The sequence below is a fragment of the Rhynchophorus ferrugineus genome, unplaced genomic scaffold, assembly GCF_030347505.1.
Source record: "Rhynchophorus ferrugineus isolate W39M unplaced genomic scaffold, kcgeb_rfMv2 rfM9, whole genome shotgun sequence".
Taxonomy (NCBI): Eukaryota; Metazoa; Arthropoda; class Insecta; order Coleoptera; family Curculionidae; genus Rhynchophorus; species Rhynchophorus ferrugineus.
Window position 1 is genome coordinate 37,474,578 of NW_027472588.1, and position 22,268 is coordinate 37,496,845.

At 30.8% G+C, this 22,268-nt stretch overlaps 1 protein-coding gene across 6 annotated transcripts in view; it reads right to left on the reverse strand.

Annotated features, from left to right (window-relative positions):
- Nucleotides 1-22,268, reverse strand: part of Pde9 (Phosphodiesterase 9) — a 289,689-nt gene that overhangs the window by 8,747 nt on the left and 258,674 nt on the right. For all 6 annotated transcript variants that reach the window (XR_013007241.1, XM_076414786.1, XM_076414787.1 and 3 more), the window contains 3 exons: nt 13,113-13,350; nt 6,939-7,073; nt 1,587-1,838 (listed from right to left, as the gene is read on the reverse strand). Coding sequence is in view for 5 of the 6 variants with exons in the window: in XM_076414786.1 (XP_076270901.1) it covers nt 1,587-1,838; nt 6,939-7,073; nt 13,113-13,350 (625 nt within the window). In the remaining variant the exon portion in view is untranslated. The remainder of the gene's footprint in view (nt 1-1,586; nt 1,839-6,938; nt 7,074-13,112; nt 13,351-22,268) is intronic.

The window sequence follows — 22,268 nt, forward strand, 5'->3', positions numbered from 1 at the left end:
TGTTATGTGAAGGGTTTTTAAATATTTGGCCTGTATGGATAGCATGAAGTCAATGAAGCATGTAGATTGTTTACGAGGTAAACTTTAGGTGTATCAGTACGTAATTCCTTATATTAGAATAATTCTCTTTGAAGGGTCTAAGAGCCTAAGCAAAATCGAGAAAAAAAAGAGAAATATACAAATATTTACTATATTTACGGAAAAAATAGAATTTATACTCATAAAAACTGCTAAAATATTTCGTCAATTCAAATTAAATTTTATTCCAAAAATCTTGCCGGTCGTTTCTATTAAGTCTACTTCTGAAAATGAAATATTGTCTTGGACTAAGTTAGAGTAAATTGAGCGCAAAAGTTTAAATTAGAAATAGCTTAAATTCGCATTAAAAATTTAAAATACTTCTATTCGAATTCATGAATTTACGAGATGAATAAAGTTTTTAAAACTACATATTTAATGTCGGATATATTTGAGCGGAAATCTAGCTTAAATAATAAAATGGATTCGTATCTTGAATAATTATATTCGAACTGGATCCGCTTGATAATAAATCTGTTATCCAACAAGTTTTTTAAAGGAAAATATCACGAAAATTATGATTTTGTGGAATCTCAATTTTCAAAGGGCAATAAGATTTTACTGAATGACATACACTATTTGGATTACTTTTTGTACTATTAAAAGTACTATAGCACGGTTTCACTGAATGTGTGTGCTACAAGTGTTACTAGATTGTATTTATAAATGAAATCAATGAACAAGTGATTTAGTTGGATATGACAATGTCTTAATTATAGTTAAATTTTATGGGATAAATATGATATGAAAGATACAGAAATAAAAAAGTGACGTTCATATATTATGACATTATAACTAACAGAATTAGCTGAATATCTCGGCATTCATCTTGACGGTAGATTAAATTGGAAACATTATGTTGGACTAAAAGCAAAACACATTAGAACGAAAATGAAACAACTATACTGGTTAGTCGGAAGATACTCTCAACTTGATCCAAAATCAAGGAAAATGATTTATCAGATAATCATAAAGCCAATTTGGACCTATTGGGTGCAAATATGGGTTTGCATTAAAAATTCAAATCAACTAGTCATCTAACGCTGTCAAAACAAAATTCTTCGATTAATTACCAATACCTATCGCTACGTAACCAAGGAAGAACTGCACGATGACCTGGAAATCAAATGGATTTACGAAGTTGTCCAAGATTTCGCCTTAAAACACGAAAGAAGATTACTAAATCATACTAATGGAATAAACTACTGGACAAGGCGCAGGATATCAGAAGATTGAAGCGAACAAAACCTTAGGAACTTATATAAAGTGTATACCTTTAGTGTAAACTATAGCTTAAATTATTATAATTGAAGAATACATATTGATGTATTTATCTAGTACTCGTCATTCTTGTGAATTAATCCAACTATAAAATAAAATGTAGTAATAAATTAATTTATAATTAAAATTGTACTAAGCATATCTAATAAAGATATTATCAAAAAAAAATTTCGTAGGGTTCTTTATAAAAAAATTAAAACGGAATCGGAAAAGTGAATGGCACTTACCAGATTTACGTGAGCCTTATCGTTATAATTGAAACAGGGTAGGATTTCTCGGAAATTGGTGAGTATTTCATTGTGACGGGCCATATCGGTCGCCAATATACATCGGATCATCCCTTCTCGCACCTGCTTGAAATCGTCGCTGCTGAAGGACTTGAAGATGTTACAGTCTTCGTTCTCCAAAATGCGGAACGCCACACTACAGTGATGATTCTCTAATGGTGAGATGTCGTTGTATCGAATGGCCAATTCCGTCTAAAAATAAATATCATGACTATATCGACAGTTATATTATGGAAATAAGAATGGGTCAAAATTTTCTTACAATGCTGTTGTTAATAAAATGTTGTATTATAAACAGCTTTAAATTCAATTACTTTAAGTTTGTGTTCAGTATAAAAAGGTCTTCAATATGAAGCCATACACGTACATAATGCATTACTCATTAAGCATAAAGTGATTTCATTAGTTAGTTCATTCACAGTTCATATCATTCTTATTATTAAAATAAACAAGTTCTTCGGCAAGAAAATCAACCATCACTTAAAAAATACTAAAAATAGTTAAAAAATATAGGGGTATCAAAATAGACACGTTTACTTTACTGTAACTACTTCATTTTGAAGGACAGTGGTCATATTTCAATTTAAAAAAAAACGTTAAAATTGTACAAAAATTGGTATTGTCATAATTTATTAGTTAATGATGTGCCGATTCTCTATGAACGACCAGTTGCTTAGCAGCCGCTCTATGTCGCATACGCTGCCTTTGATGATCGTCTGATCTCTGGTCCCCTATAGTTTTGTAATCCAGGAACAACTGAACTACTTCAATCCGCTTTCAATGACCCTTAACTACTTCTGTCTACATTCTAGTATTACGTATAAAAGTTAAGTTGCCGAAACTTATACATTTCTAAATTCATTTAGTATGAGTTTTTAAGCAACTTTAATCTATTTTACGTCATAATCTGTTTCTATTATATTACATTTAGTAAACTATGATTAAGCTGTTTCTGTAACATTCAGAAATCTACGAACTATCTCTGTTTCTTAAACATCGATGACTCCAGAGTCCAATAGCTTACTACTACGGGTATCTTAAACAGAGTCAGTTGGTTTTTGGTGTTGGCTATAAATTATGATAAGTGATGCTATGAATAACATTCAACAAATACGAGGTCAGCCTCCATCTTTTTATTGATTCTTGTTGGGTTTCAAATCATTATGATCTCATTGGAATAATCTTACAGAATGAACCAGCTGAGAAGTCAAGCAGCCGCTCAAGTCATTGAAATATGGGGGATTAAAAAGTTAAACTAAAGGTCTTCTAAGGTTATTTTATCAACTAATTATACTAAAAAATCTATAGTAGAAATCTAAAAATGAAATTTTTTATTATTATTATTTAATTATTACATTGATACTAGTCGTTTCAGACTAACCTACAATTTGTCTTTATGATAAATTAAATCTAGGTATGAGGAATATACTAGGAAGGCCCATCGGCTAGGAAGGCCCATCGGCCCTATATCTCTCTCTGAAATAATGTTTATACATGTAACTGCTGTATGTATGTATTTTTTATTATATACACCTCACTACACAACACTACACAAGATCAGATGGTTTGATTCTTTTGAGTCTGTGTCCTGCTCTGGTGGTATTTAAAAGTTGCAATACTTCAATATTCCCATGACAATGGATTATTTTCTCATGCTTCATTGCAATTCTCTTGATTTCTTGACTGAGTGTAGGTATCTGAAGGTCTGGTTGTAGGTAGTCAGTCCTGTAGTATTTGGGTGTGCCCACAATACTTCTCAGGACTTTGTTTTAAACAATTTGTATTTTGTATATGTTACTCTTTGCAGAACATCTCCATAATTGAACTCCGTATGTCCATATAGCCTCCAAGTATTTGCTTATATAATAGCAATTTATTATATACTGATAATTGTGATTTTCTTCCAATTAACCAATACATTTTCCTATATTTCAATTCCAGTTATTTTCTTTTCTTCTTTATATGTTCCTTCCAGCGAAGTTTTCCATGAAAGTTCATTCAAGATTCGCTAAATATATCGGGTATTTAGTGTTGTTGCTATATGGAATGATAGTATTATTTAATATTATTGATGCTTGTACGGTCTGATTGCAGGTGAACTGCATATGTGCAGATTTACTTTCGTTAATTTTTATTTTCCAAGCTTGTGTCCAATTATTTATATTGTCACTTGCCTGTTGCATTTTTCTTGTGGCTTTTTCACTATTGTCTCCGACAAACAATAGTAATATTCTCCATTTGTGGTATATCACAAGTGTAGAGCAGATAAAGGTTTCCTTATGGTAGACCTGCTGTAGCTTCTTTTATTGTAGAGTAAGCTTCTTCCTATTTAACTCTAAATATTCTGGCTGAAATGTACGATTTCAGTAGTTCGGTGTGTTGTTTTGGTAACATTTTCTGTAGTTTATTAACAAGGCCTTCATACCAAACCTTATCGAACGCTTGTGCTACACATAAGAATATGGCTGAGTATACATTTTACTTTCGTAGGTTTATCAAATAACATCTGTTATTCTGTGGACCCTTGTCAATTGTTGAATGCTTGTTAATAAACTTAAACCAATCTGTTAGTATTAGGTTTATTCTCTCTATGAAAAAATGATAATAAAACGAAAGAAGAGAACCTGGATAAACAGAAGAACGACGACAAAAGATGTAGATATGGAAGAATATGGGAAGCAAGAATGATGATAGAAATCAGATAGTGACCTAAACGGAAAACCCCGATCGAAGCAAGAAGACGAAAAATGAAAGGAATTTAGACATGGAAAAATAGAGAATAGACAATCAACTTAACACACCTATACAAAGTGAATAGTGAATAACTAGTTGTAATATGTACGCCATGGTGCTTTATAAATAAAAGAGTAAATAAAAACTAATATAAATGTATATCTCCGTAATTATTTTTCTAATCTAATGATTCTTTCAATAATGACAAATCGTTACATTAGCAGCGGGCCATAGGACACTATTAGTTTTTCCATAAATCGCTTATGGTCAGGGTTATGTTGTCGATCGATACACGTCGGACGGTCTAACGCCGTTATAAATGTGCAGTTTTATGCCCGCAGGAAATTTATATTAATAGGCCGATTTGCATAGGGCGGCAAAACGGACGAGACCCGGATGATATTCGAATAAATCGAGACAAATTTCGAAAAATATCCCCATTATTTCAAGTAGATGTACGTTTTTATTACCTTTATTCGTGCCAGAATAATTTTGGCGATTTATAACGGTATCGATTTAGTTTTTTTCGATACAAATACTTTATATTATTTTCATTAATTGTGTGGATATTGGTCTGATATTTTCATGATTAAGCTCCGGGGACTAAGGAGCTTAAATTATATTTACGATTTTTAATATTTATAATGAAACATTACCAGAATGTTTAACAAATATTGCTATTTATATTTGGAGCCTAATAATTGTTTTAATTATTATTTTTGCATTGTACAATCTGCGCAATGCGCAATAAGTATTTGAGTGGCTTTATATTAAAAAATAAGATATAGTTATCGCCGTAAAAACTTATAAAATAACAATTAATTTAACTACTAGCCCATGTTATTCTAAAAACAATTTCAAGTGCTTATTAAATCAGAACAAAATATATATCTTATTGATGCTCTTCATACTAATACGCAACCTAGGTAAGTCATATGACCATCTTGCAATATTATTTCCCAGACAGCATCAATGTTTTCCGGTACAGAAATTTATTTCGAATAACCTTCCCAACTTTCGTCCCTGTGAGAACTGATCAGCGTTTCATAGTAACCAAGAATGAAGGTTCATCGCTAAAAGTTGAATTAGTTGAAAAGTTGTGCTCACATTACAATACGTTCTTAGGAAGATTAAGGTTATAAGGAACCTGACCTGGTGCTCAAAATATAAATAGCAACCCTGTGAACACGAATCTATGAAAAAATTTTCGTTCTCTGTCATGAAGTTTATATTACGATTTTCCGCTTAGTTATGAAGAAAATCAAAAAGAAAATACCTTTTTTTGGTATAAAGCTTGCTTTTGTAATTGTTATAGTAATAATACTATATTGTATATATATTTGAATTTTTGATACATTTTATTTATTTTTAATACATTTAAGAATGCCGCGCGATAAGAGTGGGATTTAAACGTTCACATAGCGCTGATAGATGGCACTAGGGTGATAAACAATGATCATGTGTTTTGTACAAATCTAAAATACCTTAAAATGTCGTCGCGAAAGTGTAAATATGATGCTGATGCATTTTGTTATATATGTGGCCAATTTTTTAAAGTTCGAGACATAAAATACGAATTAAATGCATCTCACGTTCTCTGTGAAGCCTACGAAGCACATTTTAACTGTCCTGTTCCGAATCAAGACAAGACATGGGCTCCACATGTTGCTTGTAATAATTGTAAGAGATGTTTGGAAGGTAATCAGGTTTGGAACGTAAATTTTAATTAAATCGTGAATTAAATATAATAGACATATTAAATTCTATTTCTATTTAAACAATTTGTTAAAAACCTGAATCAAACCTCAGACACGTTTGAGTACTTGAGGATTTTTTTTCCAAAATTATCAGAAGCAAAGTTAAGGCTGTGGTTTTTGGCTGGTCCGCAAATCAGAGATTTTCGCCAATGAAAAATTTCTAACGCTGCTGAATCGTACTCAAAAAGCGAGTTGAAACAGTTTCAAAACGGTAGTTTCTGGATTTTTAGGATATAAAAAAGCAGAAAACTACAAAAAGGTAGTTGAAAATATGGTAAAAAATATAAGGCCATGAGCTGCAAGATGTTATTAAAAGTTCATATGTTGCATGCTCATTTAGATAAATTCAAAAGCAACATGGGAGCATATTCTGAATAGCAAGGAGAACGTTTTTACCAGCACATTATGAGCTTCGAACAACGTTATCAAGGAAATACAATGAAAACATGATGGAAGACTATATTTGGGGTTTATTAAGAGATTAACGTGCAATATTAAGTAAAAGCGTGCACTTTTAAATTATTTAAGTTATTTTGAGAGTAAAACTTAATAAAAATAATTAAAATGTTCATTTTCAATCAAAAATTAATATAAAACACCACAGATTTTGCAAAATATCGTTCAATCGGTTTCCTAAATAAAAAAGCAAACTTTTTCATGCCATTTTTTTTGTCATTCAATTATGGCCTAAAGAGTTGGAATTTAATGCTTTAAAGTCAAAGTTAAATTCATTTAATAATGTGTAGTTATTGTTTCCTAGTAAAAGAATCAACGACTGCTAACGAGATAAATAATATTTTACCTTGGCGTTTATTTGGTAGATGTTGTTATAGCCTGGGTGATCGAGATCGTGGCAAATGCAGGAAGTCAGCAGGATAAGTACTTCTAAATCTCCGATTTTCGATGGAAGGTCGACGCTCCAGGAGATGGCATAGAGCTGAAAATGGACGTACGTCAATTTATATAATAAAATACTTTCATATTTGGTTAATTGTTAATACATATTGTATAGATACACTAAAAAACTTCTACTAAAGTGAAATGAGTTAAATGCTGCTGTATATGTCGAATGGTAATTTGTTTTTATCATTAGAGTAGAATGTCTAAATAAATGTGCAGAAGAACATTCATTCACAATCCATTATAAGGGTCTTTAACTTTCGGTAATTTAAATTTATTCAAATAACTGAACATTAATTCATTTGTGACACACTTACAGTTAAATGAGATAGTGTGAACTAATAAAAAGAAAAGGATTCTTGTTGAAGGCAATTATAAAGAAAATGTTAGTTGTATGACAATCTTTAGTTAATAAAATGTCGGTACTTGGACTAAAAATAACTGCAACTCTTAAAGTACCAGAACAGTGTTTAGTGGGCACTGATCAGTGGACTCTGATAAGGCTTTAGGCATATTAAAAATTAAAATTATAGCCTCAGTCATATTTAATACTTTTATTTATAGAACTTTTGATCGGGTTTGGCATTTGGGATCAATCTGTAAGATGAGCAAATTGTCACCGCGTAACTATTGTCAATTGCTGGAGTCATATCTCTTCGGAACTTATTTTGAAACTATTTCGGCTGAAGTTCTCCAAGGTAGCGTCTTAGGACCTCTCTATGTCTGCTCTACACTGCTGACACTCCAACAACAACAAAAAAACACTACTTGGAACCTTTGCTGACCACACAGTTATTTTGGCAAAGGAAATGTCTCTGCCAGTCAACAAAATCGACAAATGGACGAAAGATTGGAAAATTCAACTCAATAGCTCCAAATCTGTCCACGTTAATTTTGCATTGCGGCAAAATTATAAAAATTTAATTATATCATAGTGGATGCCCGATTCCTCAAGCAGAATCAGCTAAATACCTCGGAATCCATCCTGACGGTAGATTAAATTGAAAACATCATGTTAGAAAAAAAGCAAAACACATTAGAAGCAAAACAAAGCAACAATACTGGTTAGTCGGAAGATACTCTCAACTTGATCTAAAATCAAAGAGGTTGATTTATAAGGCAATTATGAAGCCAATTTGGACCTCTGGGATGCAAATATGGGGTAACACTAAAAATTCAAATCAACTAGTCATCCAACGCCGTCAAAACAAGATTCTTCGATTGATCACCAATGCCTATCGCTACGTTACCAACGAAGAACTGCACAATGACCTGGAAATCAAATGGATTTGCGAAGTTATCCAAGATTTCGCCTTGAAACACGAAATAAGATTACTAAATCATACTAACGTGGAAGAAATACAACTGCTGGACAGCGCGCAGGATGTCAGGAGATTGAAGCGAACCAAACCATACGAACTTGTGTAAAGTGTATACCTTTAGTGTAAAATATGACTATAAGTTATTATAATTTTATAATTGAGGAATACATATTGATGCATTTTCTTGCACTCGTCTTGCCTGTGAATTAATCCAAGTACAAATGGAAAATGTAGTAATAAATTAATTGATAATTAAGATTGTACTAAGCGTATCTAATAAAGATGTTATAAAAATATTATGGAACTGAAAAACAACACATTTAAATTGTTTTAATGAAAATAAATTGTTGAACAAAATTTACATTGATGTAAATATTTCATTTTCATTTTTTAATGTTGTTTTAACGCTTTAAGATTTACACTTTCATCTATATGTTGTCCTCTAAAAATCTGCGTGCTTTTTTTTTTAATGAAAACTTATAATTTGCTAGTCATAGTTAGCCATTATTTAGTATTCCCTGGTTTCTAATTTTCGTAATATATACAAACTGTGAAACTAATTTCTCCGGCATAAATAGTGGCGGATTTTCATTAAGTTTCTTGTTTCGTGGTCTGATGCCTCTAATTCAGTCTATAGCACCATCGGGATATTATACAGCTGGTGTGGTCCAAGTATTAATTGCGTTTATAGTGTTTTTCTCATTTAAATTTGTTTCAAGTATTTATCACCACTATCTGAAGGCTTGGATACTGTTGGCCAACATATGGTATTGCTACTTTCTCGAATGGCTATCAAAGTAAAAGTTTAAAACCAGTTTGACAACATTTAATATATTTTTGGGCATTAAAATTTGTTTTGTGTCAGTTGTTATATACTTGAAGGCATGACTATCATGATTTAAGAAAATATGAGATGATTTTAAGTCACACTGTTTGGCTGCTCAAGCTCTTGAAATTTTATTAACCGATTGATGGAATATCAAAGTATCAAGAACAGGGGTTAGAATTATATATTTGAGCAAAAAATGCTGCACTTTATATTATAAGACTCCTTAAAGACTATTTTTTGAATACAATAATGACATTTTAAAGTGTCCAGCAGGATCGCCCGGTTTGAGTATTATAAAAAATTCTTGGGTCAAGCTAGAACGTGTTGTGTATAGTTGGGACAAGTAAAAATACAATCTAAGGTGAGTGGAAAATGATAAATTAAGATTATGTCGAAAACCTATACGCAACGCTGCCAAAAATACTGAAACTAAAGTTGCGAAAAATGAAGGAGGATGTACCCATTACTGAAATAAATGTTTCAAATATTGATTAGTTCGATTTTTGCCCTACTGTACTATAGTTTTGTGCGTTTATTAGGAGGCAGATCTATTGTTCCTTGTCAATTTTTTTATATTACATTTTAAAATATTGTTAGTGTAATATATTATTATTAAACATAGAAAATTCTTCTCTGAAATAATGTTCCTAATGTAAATTTTACATATACCTAAATAAAATGCATACTAGCGACCCGCCCCGGCTTCGCACGGGTGCAATGCTGATACTAAATTAAATACACTACAGAAAAAATATGAACGTTGTATATAAAAACATAGCGGCCCGCTCCGACTTTGCACGGGCATAAAATATATATGCCTATGTCACTCAATGAAAACATGATTAAAATCGATCCAGTATTTTTGGTTCATTCATTACTGCCCTTGGCCTGCACGCATTAAATTTGGAGTAAAACAATTCCTCTTCCCCTATACTTACTATGAAGATTTCCTGCTACCTTTGGAATATCTATATTCATACAATTTTTATTACATTACACATTTTTAAACGCAAATTTTAAAATTTGTAATATCTCCGAAAATATTTATTTAATTTACATGCTGTAAGGAACCATATTGATCTATATTAATTGCACACTGTATTTAAGGTACTTAATTCGATAAGGATTAATGCCGTATTGCTTAAAATAGCTTCGTAAATAAGCCATTTTCTCACGTAAAAAGTAAACAATAAAAATGGTTAATGTGGGTTATCCCTAAAAGATAAACATATACCATCGCGGACTTTTTTGTAGACCTTTTTATGGTGTACAATACTGTAGTACATTAATTTGATCTAACTCGTAGGGTTAGGCAGCGTTTTTGCTAATTGCTAAATAAGCCTAAAAAAATAGGTTAATTTACGACATCACGTTAGAAACCTCTAAAATTAGCAATGTTGCCTTAGTATATTATGCATGTATTATACATATAAACCTTCCTCTTGAATCACTCTATCTATTGAAAAAAACCGCATCAAAATCCGTTGCGTAGTTTTAAAGATTTAAGCGCACATAGGGATATAGGGACAGAAAAGGCGACTTTGTTTTATACTATGTAGTGATTTATTTTTACTATTATTACTGCTATTATAGTTATTAAAATATTTTAAATTTCCTGCTACTCATATTGTCAGTCGCGCCCTCTGGTTCCAAATGAACGCTAAACTTTTTCACAGTTAATGCATGGGAGGCACCCTTTCAATACTTCTCTATTTTGTGAATCTGATAATAAAAATAAAATTGTTAAAAAACTATTTAGCTGTTACAAAATCCCAAGTTAATTTTTTTCTTTCAACGAGCAATCTCTTCTCCGCCGAAAGAGATTTATAACATTTTAAATCGTCTAATATATCACAATATCATTGTTAATAAAATTCAGCAACTGTGTATAAATATAATTCTAATAAATGACGCCAAGCGGAACAGAAGAACCGAGAGACTTATAAGGTCTTTATATAGTCATAAATCATCGTCTCCACCTTGCCGAATAAAAAGGAGCTAAAAAACCTTTTTATTATTTCGTTATTTTTTTTTTTCGTTACGAAACCGTGCGCTCTACAGAGCGAGGAATTAAATAAAGTAACTAATTCGCGACAGAGAGAATGAGAGAAAAATGAATCATTAAAATGAAACGTACGAAATTAGAAATTAAGTAGCATAAAAATAGCTTATATATTAAAAATATTACACGCTTCAAGAAACGTTTTATGGTCTAAATTGTAATATGTTTTTTATTAATGCCGGTTTTTAAATTTTTTGATGAAAATAATTTATTGATTTCAATTTTAAATGATGTCTCAAAATAATCGGCTCTCAAAAATTCATCAGAGCATTAAACACCGACTTATAGTAGTGGTTAGTTTCAGTGACGCTTCGTCAGTGCTCGTTTAACTTCGGAAGTTTTCGGGGCATCGTGCGACGTTACTACTTCCAGTACGATCAAATGAATGCTGCCATTTTTTTTCTGGTGCTGAAACTAGCGAAGTCTCTAGTATCACTGGATTGTTTATATCTGATGTAAAGCTATTATTTTTATTCTTTAGTTTCTGTATTACGTGTTATTTTCTGTTTACTGTAATATTACTCGAGTTAAGTCTCTTGATTTGGATATACCGTTTTTATTGTTTTTATTCATTTATTTTACCTATATAGAGTTGAGTATTATATTCTTATATGTTCTTGTACTGTTAAAATATTAATTTTAAATAGCAGGCAATAATGGATAAGTCACTGAGTTGTGAATATTGTCAAATTTCATCCAGATTTTTATCCAGTTTATTGTTTATTTTAAATTTTCTAATTGTACTCGATTTTATGGTAACGTTATATTTTAAACTCTAAAAATAAAAGTTCTGAAAGAAATATAAAAAATTATAGAACATCTAGATCTGTTTGTCATCATCGATATAATTATATATCTTAAAAGATCACATCAAAGGGTGATACAAACTTTGATATATTTATTTATAATAAAGTATTGGTTTATTAATAATATATTTATATATAGATAAATAAGTTATATTTGTTATCATATATTTTGTCTTATTTTCTTGTTTGCTCCTATAATAATTATTTTAAAGTCTAATATTTTAGTAAAATATATTGAATTTTCGGCATATTGTAGAAGAATATATTTGTATCAATACTTTCACCAATAATTTACAAGAATTGGCAGCATGAAAAATCAAATTTTACTACGCATGCCAGGCGTCTCTAGGAGTAGACAGACTCTCGTGTGAGTTATGGTCATGCAGCAAAAAGTACTTTAACTTTTTAGGTATCCTTGGATAATTGTTTGGACACTTATTCCTTGCTTTTCCCCCTTGTTTCTCGAATTGTGTCATTGGTTTGCTTGAATAGCTATGCCAAGACGCGTAGACGGTTGACTGGTTAATTTTATTTTTGTGGCTCGTTTGTTTATTTGTGCGTCATTTTTCTGTGCATATCATTTCTGATATATTTGTCTTATTAAGTTATAATAAATATTCGTTGTTCCTATAAAATATAACTAATATATATGTATATGTATTATCTTACAGAATGGTAACCATTTTCTCATCTAGTTTATATCAACAAATAGGTAAAAACAAAATAGGTAGTGATGATAATAGTAAATATTATTTAAAAGTTATCTCGATAATGTCTATTGTCATTATTTATACATTATTGTACACATTATTGAGTACAATTATTACTTTCTAAGAATACTAAAAGTTTCTAGAGATAGAAATATAGCGTAAGGCAGTGTAAATAATTTACAAGGTTAATATATGTTGTAGTATAAAAAAAAAAACTAGGTTTATTGGAAAACAATTTGACTCTATCTCTATTTCAGAGAACTGTGACTATGAATAAACAATTAAAGTCAGACTAGGGTCTTCCGGTATAATTTTTTACAGGGATACGGAATAATTTATCGACTTACCATTTGTGCGACACAAAAACAATGCCGGAAATTGTGGAACGGAACTTCATTGTAGTTCTTGTAAACTTCATATAAAAAATTCCTAAGCGTAGATATATCGATGGCGAATTTGGAACAGAAATCGTGCTCGAGGTACATTTGTTGCAGGAGCAGCAGGAGTTCCTCGTCCTCCCAAGGACGGGCGTCGAAACTGGGCATCCGAAGCCATTGTCTGATGGCGTCGGATACTTGAGTGTCGCTGAAATTACAATATAGGCATATAAAACAAATAAAATATAACTCATACTGTTTACTAATATTATAGAAGGTTCAGCAATTTGAGGATTCATTAACCTTTGACAAATGATAGGAGTGATTATAAACAATAAGTGATTAACATTACACCAGAACCCAACAAATCGGAATATTGTGTATGCTATCTTTCAGTAAAATTAAAAATCTTAATTTCACATTACCTGTTCACATTTTTTTTCGTTATATTAGCTTTGTAGTTTATTGACTATTTTAAACCGATAATATCTGCACACGTCTAACTACAGGTATAAAAAAACGTTAAGGAATTAGAGCTACAAACAAAACACTAGAAACTATAGACATGATTTACCATAAAGATACTTGAGTTTTGAGTATAACCTTATGCTTAGTACAATCTTAATTTATCTCAATTTTAGTTAATTTATTCGAATACTTCTGATTCACTGCGCATTGACCAGTAGATGTGTTGCTTGTTTCGTTATAGACTTTGTAGATCTAGTTGATTTCGAGTTCATCGTGGACTTTCTCGTTGATTACGTAGCGATAATCATTGGCAATTAATCGAAGAATTCTGTTTTGCACTCACAAGTTTACTAGTTAGTTAGAAGTCTTAGTATATTCCACAATAACAATCAATATCTTTGGTTATGCCAAAAATGCGAAGGAAGTAAAGAAGTTTGGCGATTGTATTAAAGCATCTACATTCTAAACTAAAAACTGTTGAAACCTTAGCCTACTTATATTTGGAAAAATACTTTCAAGAGGCCTTTGGAGAGAAGATTTTGTGTATAATTTCGTTAAATGACTCTTTGGGAATAAAAGTAGTGAAATATGTTGAACTTTCTATTAAACATATAATTTTATAGGTCTATCTAGAGTTGGGAACTATCGACTGAAAACGACGATCGACTGTTTAGTAATTGACTACTTTTTATTATTGACTGTTTTCAGTCGCTATTTTCGGTCCACTGATTTTGTCACTATTTACTATCGACTGGTCTAATCATGTACTTTTAGTTACTATTTTTGGTTCTACTAGTTTCATTGACAAAAATATACACAATTTATGCTTACATAGATTTATATATAATATATATAGTTTTATGATCATTTTGGTAGTTTGCTCGTAAATAACAACATATTGTATATTAATATAGCAGCATTTTGGAACAATATTTTTCAAGATTTTTAATGTAATATGGTAAAAATATTCAAATTGAGAATGATAAATAATAAAATACTTTTGACTGTTTTTATGGCAATAATAGATAATATTTTGAATACTCTCTCGATTTTTGTTAAAGAATATTTTCGTTCAATAATAGATAAAGCATTTAATTTATTTAAAAAATTGTAGTAGTTATTGTGCGATCATTTATAATTACGTCATGTATTAGTTTTTTAAGATTAGGTATATGTTTAATTTTTATTTATTATTAATGGTTATTGTACATCTTTGTTTTTGTTTAGTATTTAGGTTTTGTTTATGTTCTATTGTATTGTTTATATTTATTATAGTAAACTATTTAAAAATAGCAATAAACATATTAAAATACGATAAAATATTTGTGGGTTATTATTCCATTTTATAGAAAAACTTTATTCCATTTTACAGATCCACAGAATATGTGTGATATTGATAACTTATAGATACCATATCAATATGTATGTATAGTCTGTTCAAAGTTATTTTGTACAGACGTCATCTAAATTTGTGACATCGAAACGTCGCAATGTTACCGCGCCAACTCTGAGTTTTAGTTCAGTTTGGCTTTGACATACAACGAAATTCTAATCTAAATAAAATAATTGAACAAAAGTGTTATCAAACATAATTTATTTTAACATTATAATACATCTAAAAACTACAGTTAATTATACAGCCACAAGAGTTTATAGGTTAGAGTTATAACCTCGTATCACTATTGCTATTAAGAATTTTGCATACGTCTGACAACCGGACGATTTTGACTGGCTCATTCGTTTACATGTTTGAACTAATCAGACAGCATTGTGTCTCTTTTTAAGTAGAATAAAATGAGAAGGAAAATGCTGTCTAATTCTAAAAGGAATTTACAAATTGCGGCAGGCAATGCATTAAACATATTGATGGCGTATTGGTTTATTGAATAAGCATTACTCTAGCTATGAGACCTATTAAAAAACGAAATTGAGTATTACATTGATTGAAAGTTCTTCCAAAAAGAGTTAGCATTATAATACAGAGTGGAAGTGTCATCAAGTTCCCGCTTAGTTTTCATTAGACAAGTTGAGGAATGCAGGAGCGCGAAATTAAGAGCGCCACCAGCGGCAGTTCCAATCTAGGCAAGAATTGGCCGTTATGCCACCGTAATCTCATGAAATTGTCAAGACTTAAAAGTTTTCAGCGAGCGTTAAGGGGAATAATGGAGACGATGGCAGAAGACTCGGCTTTTAATCGGCTTTAATTTGCCCCTTCGGGTTACTGCCGCTGAACGATGCTCTCGCCATCCCGTCGCTGTTAGTCCCGGTCCCTTCCGTTTACTCAGGAAACTCCTGAATGGTTTTCTAGTTAACCTGATGTCAAAAAACCGATATGGATACTTCCACGTTAAAAAGGAAAAGAAAGAACCGGATATAGTAGCTTAGAAAACTTTCTCTCCATATATATTCTAAATTGTATATTCGTATCTTACAGCAGACATGCATGGATGAAGCAGATGCAATATGCAATAATAATTACACAAATAATAAAATGAATGCCTTGTTACATTTTTTATATTAGTCAGATCTTATACCCTATTCAAAGTTTTTGTGTACGTCATCAAGATATTTAACGTATTGTCTATCGCAATTTATAAATTCGTTTCAGAATTAGACAATATTTTCCAATTCATTTTATTCTAGTTAAAAAGAGACACAATGCTGTCTGATTAGTTCGAACGCGTAAACGAATGCGTATACAAAATTTTTGAAAACAATAGTGATAAGAGGTTATAACTCTAACCTATAAACTACTGTGGCTGTATAATAAACTGTAGCTTTTAGATGTACTATAATGTCAAAATAAATTATATTTGATAATATTTTTGTTCAATTATTTTTTTATTAGGATTTTGTGTATATCAAAGCCCAACTGAACTAAAACTCAGAGTTGATGCGGCAAAATTGCAACGTTTTGACGTCATAAATTTAGATAACGTATGTACAAAATAACTTTGAATATATTATATATAAGGTAGGCTTAATACAATATCAATTTACAAATTAATGCATTACTAGTGAATATATGAAGATGTTGTTGAACAAAGAGTAAAATAAGTTCAACCAAAAAAAAACAGATATCAAAAAGCATTTGATATAGTAAGAAGATAAACACTATGGGTTATATTAGAACAAAGATGTGTAAATAATAAAATTGTAAGAATAATTGAAGAAATATGGGGCGAAATACCGTTGCTGTCATTGCAGGTCACTTGAAATCAATAATTTTCCAAACCGAAGAATGACCAAGACAGGTGGAAGTTGAAGTCCAATCTAGTTTATAATGTTAAGGAATGAAATAATAAATAAATATCAAATAGTCAGTACCACATATAGCATATAAAAATATGGAAACAATAACCATTAATTGACTAGAACACCTACTGAAAATCTTAAACAGATTAAATATGACACATAGAGAATATGGAATGATAATGAATAAAAGCAAAACGAAAGTCATAGTAATAGGAGAACCAAAAATAATAAAAATCCAAGTTGGGGTTGTATAGAACAAATACAAATCATTTAAGTATCTGACTATAGAAATTGCATTGCCTTGAAACTACAAGAAGCTAGGATACGTAAATGAATGACAGAATTGGAAGAAGCAAGACTTAATTTGAAATAACATTTTCCAATCCTACGAAACAGCTTCTGAATTCGATTAATGGATGACCTTTAAAACTTTCCTCGATTCTGTTTAAATTCTGAATACATTTAAATTAACGTTTACAAGTGGCTGTTTGGACATAGGTGACACTCAATTAGTATTTGCTGCTGATATTTCATCTCGACAAAAAAAATTCACAATGTTCAACACTATTTTATAACCAAAGTAATTTGTTATATGTAATTTTTAATACATTTGTTACGAGGCTCTGATTTATATTAATTCTCAAGGAAAATATATTAGAAAGTTACGTTAGAATACGTTCACTAATAATATTTAAATATTAGCATTTAAGCTATTCTTATTTTTGTAAATATGTTGGAATAAAATAAAATATCGATACAGAGTTACAAATATAATTTCTATAAAATTGCGTATTAAAATAATTTCGTAATAGTAATATATTACATAATAGCACTGATAAAAAATCATGTACAACTCTGATGTTATTATGCTGATGATAATCTTATGGGAGTGAGCATGAACACAATTGCTACTAGCACATTTATAATTCTTTTAATAGCAAGCCATTTTAAACGTTTATTCCTGATTCTAGATAAATCCATTACGTTTTAAAGGTTTTTGTTACTATTTATTTGGAAATTTTATAACTTTTTCATGCGTTTTGATAAGATCACTATTACCATTTTTAGTTAATAGTTTTAGTCAATATGATTTGGTCAAAGATTAATAATTGTTATAAATTAATTAATAAGTTAATGTTGCGATATTATTATAATTAAAATATGAGTTCAAATATATTGTAACTAACGAAAATGTGGTTATCGTGTCATAAAAAATTATGTAACTTTAATCAATATATCGAGTATTTTGGATGTGTTTACAGAATAATGACAGAATATCAATAAAACTATAACGTATTATCGTATAGATAGTAGGCGCGTACTTCATATGAAAATATATGAACATAACTAAAAATTATAGAAACTTCTAGAACAGAATTAAGTTTACTAAAAATTAAATTTTTACTATTTCCATTTGGATATGATTATATCCAAAAATATAGTTGTTGATTTCTGCAGCATTGAGAGTCCTATTCATACCGAAGTACTCTGAAAGAATATTAGTGCATCGTAATGTACTCGTCAAACAGTTAAATTTGCGCGATGACAGTGAAGTGCGTAGGCTCAAACGCAAACTACCATACGAGCTGGTTAATAGAAACATAGAGTGAAATTCTTCTACATGTTAGGATGGTTATATTATATAACAGAAACGCAACAATAATACTTATTGTCCACGGGCAGATTGTTGACGTTCCAAGAGATTAATAAAAAAAATGTATGTAAAAAAAAGAATTTGAATTTTCATTATGCAATTTCATATTTTTGTCCATGTTAGATTGTATATCATAGAATGTTTGAATAAAATATAGATATAGAGTACAGTATAGATATTAGGGGATCTAAAATACGGAATAATAATATAGAATATATGATATATATTATTGAATTTGAAGTTTCATTATGCAATTTCACAATGTTTTTGTCCGACAACCATGATTCATGTAATGTGTTATAGATTGTATATCATAGAATGTAAGAATAAAATATAGATATAGAGCATAGTATAGATATTAGGGGATCTAAAATACGGAATAATAATATAGAATATATGATATATATTATTGAATTTGAAGTTTCATTATGCAATTTTATAATGTTTTTGTCCGACAACCATGCTTCATGTAATGTATTATAGATTGTATATTATAGAATGTAGGAATAAAATATAGATATAGAGTATAGTATGTTATAGATAGTAGAGGATCTAGATTGTAGAACTCTAAAATATCTAAAATATAGAAAAAGTCTACATAAAATATGATACATGAAAAAATCTCTACATGTTTTACCTCATAGTTTTTGCAAATTATAGATAAACTGTTTAAATATATCTTTATATGATGATTCTTACAGCCTGGACCAAATCGATTCCGACGTAAATAACGAACATAAGCGGCCTCCTTTAAGTGAGAGGCGAACCTATGTGGAAAATAAAAATGTAAGCGCCGCAACACGAGCAAGTCAATTTATCTTCGTCATTTCCAATTTGTCGAAGCAATCAAGTGGAGTGCTTTTGTTTACGGGCTATGAACGTTCCGAACGGATTGGAAGAAATGTTTTCATTTGGAGCGTATTTGAACTAAGAGCGGCGTTAGAGGAATCGGCCAATAAACGAACGCATTATTGAACGATATCAATCGGTTATATGGGTTTCGCCCGGACTGATACGTAATTGAAACTGGTAAGATACGGGCCTTGTTGTTATCAAAAAGGAAATTGCTTTTTCTTAATGTCCTCTCTGCGATATGTGAGAAATGTTTAGACGCGAGCGGACAGGAACATTTTATTCCATTGAGGGTATCGTTAACAAGGTCTCGCGTTACGATAAAATATAGTAAAATACTTATAGGGTATACAAATCGGTTCGGATCTAACTCTAAATTTTCTTTCGAAAATATATGATCCAAGCAGTCGACAGTGATTCCGCAGTAGGAACTTGCTCATTTTGTAGATTAATCCTGGTTAAAAGCTACTGAGACGTCCAGAAATTTTGCTCTGCAATATTGGAAATTTTATATGGTATTTTTATAAATAGTTTAATACGTTTTAACAGCAGTTTCTCAAACAATCTTGATCTCGCAGCTAGAGGCGAAATAGGCCTGCAAGATCCAACTTGTTCTGCCTGTTTGTCAGGTTTCTTAAGCATAATAATTCGATCAACCTTAAGACGTTCCGGGACATGATCCAGTCTCAAAGAGGCATTGAATATAAGTATGTCAATATGATTATTGCTTTTCATGGCAGCTCTTTTAACTTCCATTGAAGAAATCAGATTTAGAGCTACATCGTGCTGATCTACAATAATATAAACATTTATATTTATTATAGATTCTATATCATTTTGTTGGAATACTTTAGATAGATAAATACTTATTTCTAATACAAATCAGTTCAGTGATTTCGAGACGGAACATATTTTAAAGTTGTCTGATGTAAAACTGCACATCGTAAGTTTGAATCAGCCAACAGCTGAATCGTGGATAACATATATGAACAAAGGTGTCTGGTTTGTCAGAATATGTCTATTAAAATAACGGTGAACTCACATCATCAAGATGCATAATGTATTGCCTGTCCCAATTTGTAAACTCGTATAACCCTACAATATTTCCTTTCCTTTCCTTTTCATTTTATTCTAGTTAAAAAGAGATACAAGGCTATCTGATAAGTTCAAAAGTGTAATCGAATCAGCCTACAAAAATCGTCCGGTTGTCAAATGTCGGCAAAATTCTTACTCTGGCTGAAAATTTCGAAGCCATTAAGTAGTCATAGTCAAGAACAGATGGGGCCTCTAAGCAGTTACTTCGAATAGGTACCATATAATGAAGGGCCCCTATTGAATATATTTGTAGCATGTTACAGCTGCATTGAATATTAGTACGGACAGACTCACTAAAATATTTTAAAAAATTCAAAAATAATATAATATTGGATTTACCGACGAAAAACCGTCCTCATATGAAGCGGGTGATGAAACAAGATCACCTTGATGGTAGCTCTATCAGTGATCAAATATATGAAATGTATAAAAATAGTGAGTAGATTTTTCAACATAAACATAATTTAATATAATTATTTCAGAGGAAACGGTTTGAAAAACTATCCATAGAAAGCTTGGGGCTATGAAGCTCTTTGAGGAATGTAGAACATCTCTTCATACACTATTGGATAATATAGGATTTAAATAATCTAAAGATAATAACCCAAAGTTCTAATGCAACTTATTAGTCCAGTTCTTTATGCTGGAAACAGGAATGGTTTCATTGCTGGCGCAGAGTTAGTGTTTTTCTCTAAGTCTGAGAATCATTCCATGGAGAAATGAACCAAAACATGTTTTTGCTGAGGTTTGAAAATCAGAAAGAACTTGGAGAAACCACCAGTTATTGATAGGAATAATGCATCATATCATAGCACACAGATGGAGAAGATCCCAAACGGTTCATCGACAAAGGCTGCAATTAAGTTATGGTCTATACATAACGTACATAAAATAAGCAATGAAGAGACCATGTTAAAGAGTGAATTATTTCAATTTGTTGCTCGATAAATATAAATGAAATTTTTAATTGCATATTAGGTAACTTACTTATTTAGAAATAAGTCTGAAAAAAGATACATGGTAGATCAGATGGCTGAACAATATGGCCACAGTTTATTGCATCTTCATCCCTATAACTGCCTATTCAATATAATCAAATTGATATGGGGACTGGCAGAGCATTACCATTATAGATATCGAGGTCGAGAGGGACATACAAAAAAAACTGTCTGGGTATGTGAAAAGAAGCAATATCTACAACAGCAGTTTCGGACTGGATGAACTGAATCAGACATACATATTTCTGAATGTGGGATTATGATTCAATACTGACTCTTATCACAGCAGGCTGAATAGAGTAAAACAATTAAAAGTGGGTATATAGTTAATGTACTTTAACTGTAGGAAATAGTATTGTAGATTGCGAAAGATTTATGTGCACATATATTTGTGTAACTGTTCAGAATATACATGAACATTTAGTTAAAATGTATCAGGAGAGAAAGAATAGTAACTATTTTGCAGCTAACAAAGTAAATGCATTAAGGAGCACGCAGTGCTTAATTCTAGTTTTATCAAGAAAGGCACATATAGGTGCAAACTAAAGAGAAATACGGTGATTCAAAATGATTTTACAAGGAAACATTGCACCGAAGGAAACAAGAACTTAGCGTAAAAGGTAAATATACTTTTTAACTAAAGTAAAATGTATTACTTGGATATACAATTGTTATTTAAGTTACCCAGGGGCCTCCAGGGGATACCATTACATAGAAAACGTGCCTAGAAATCTACTAAAGTTAATGTTTATATGACTGTTTGATAAAAATTCAAATACATTAATTTAGTTAAATTTATGTCCA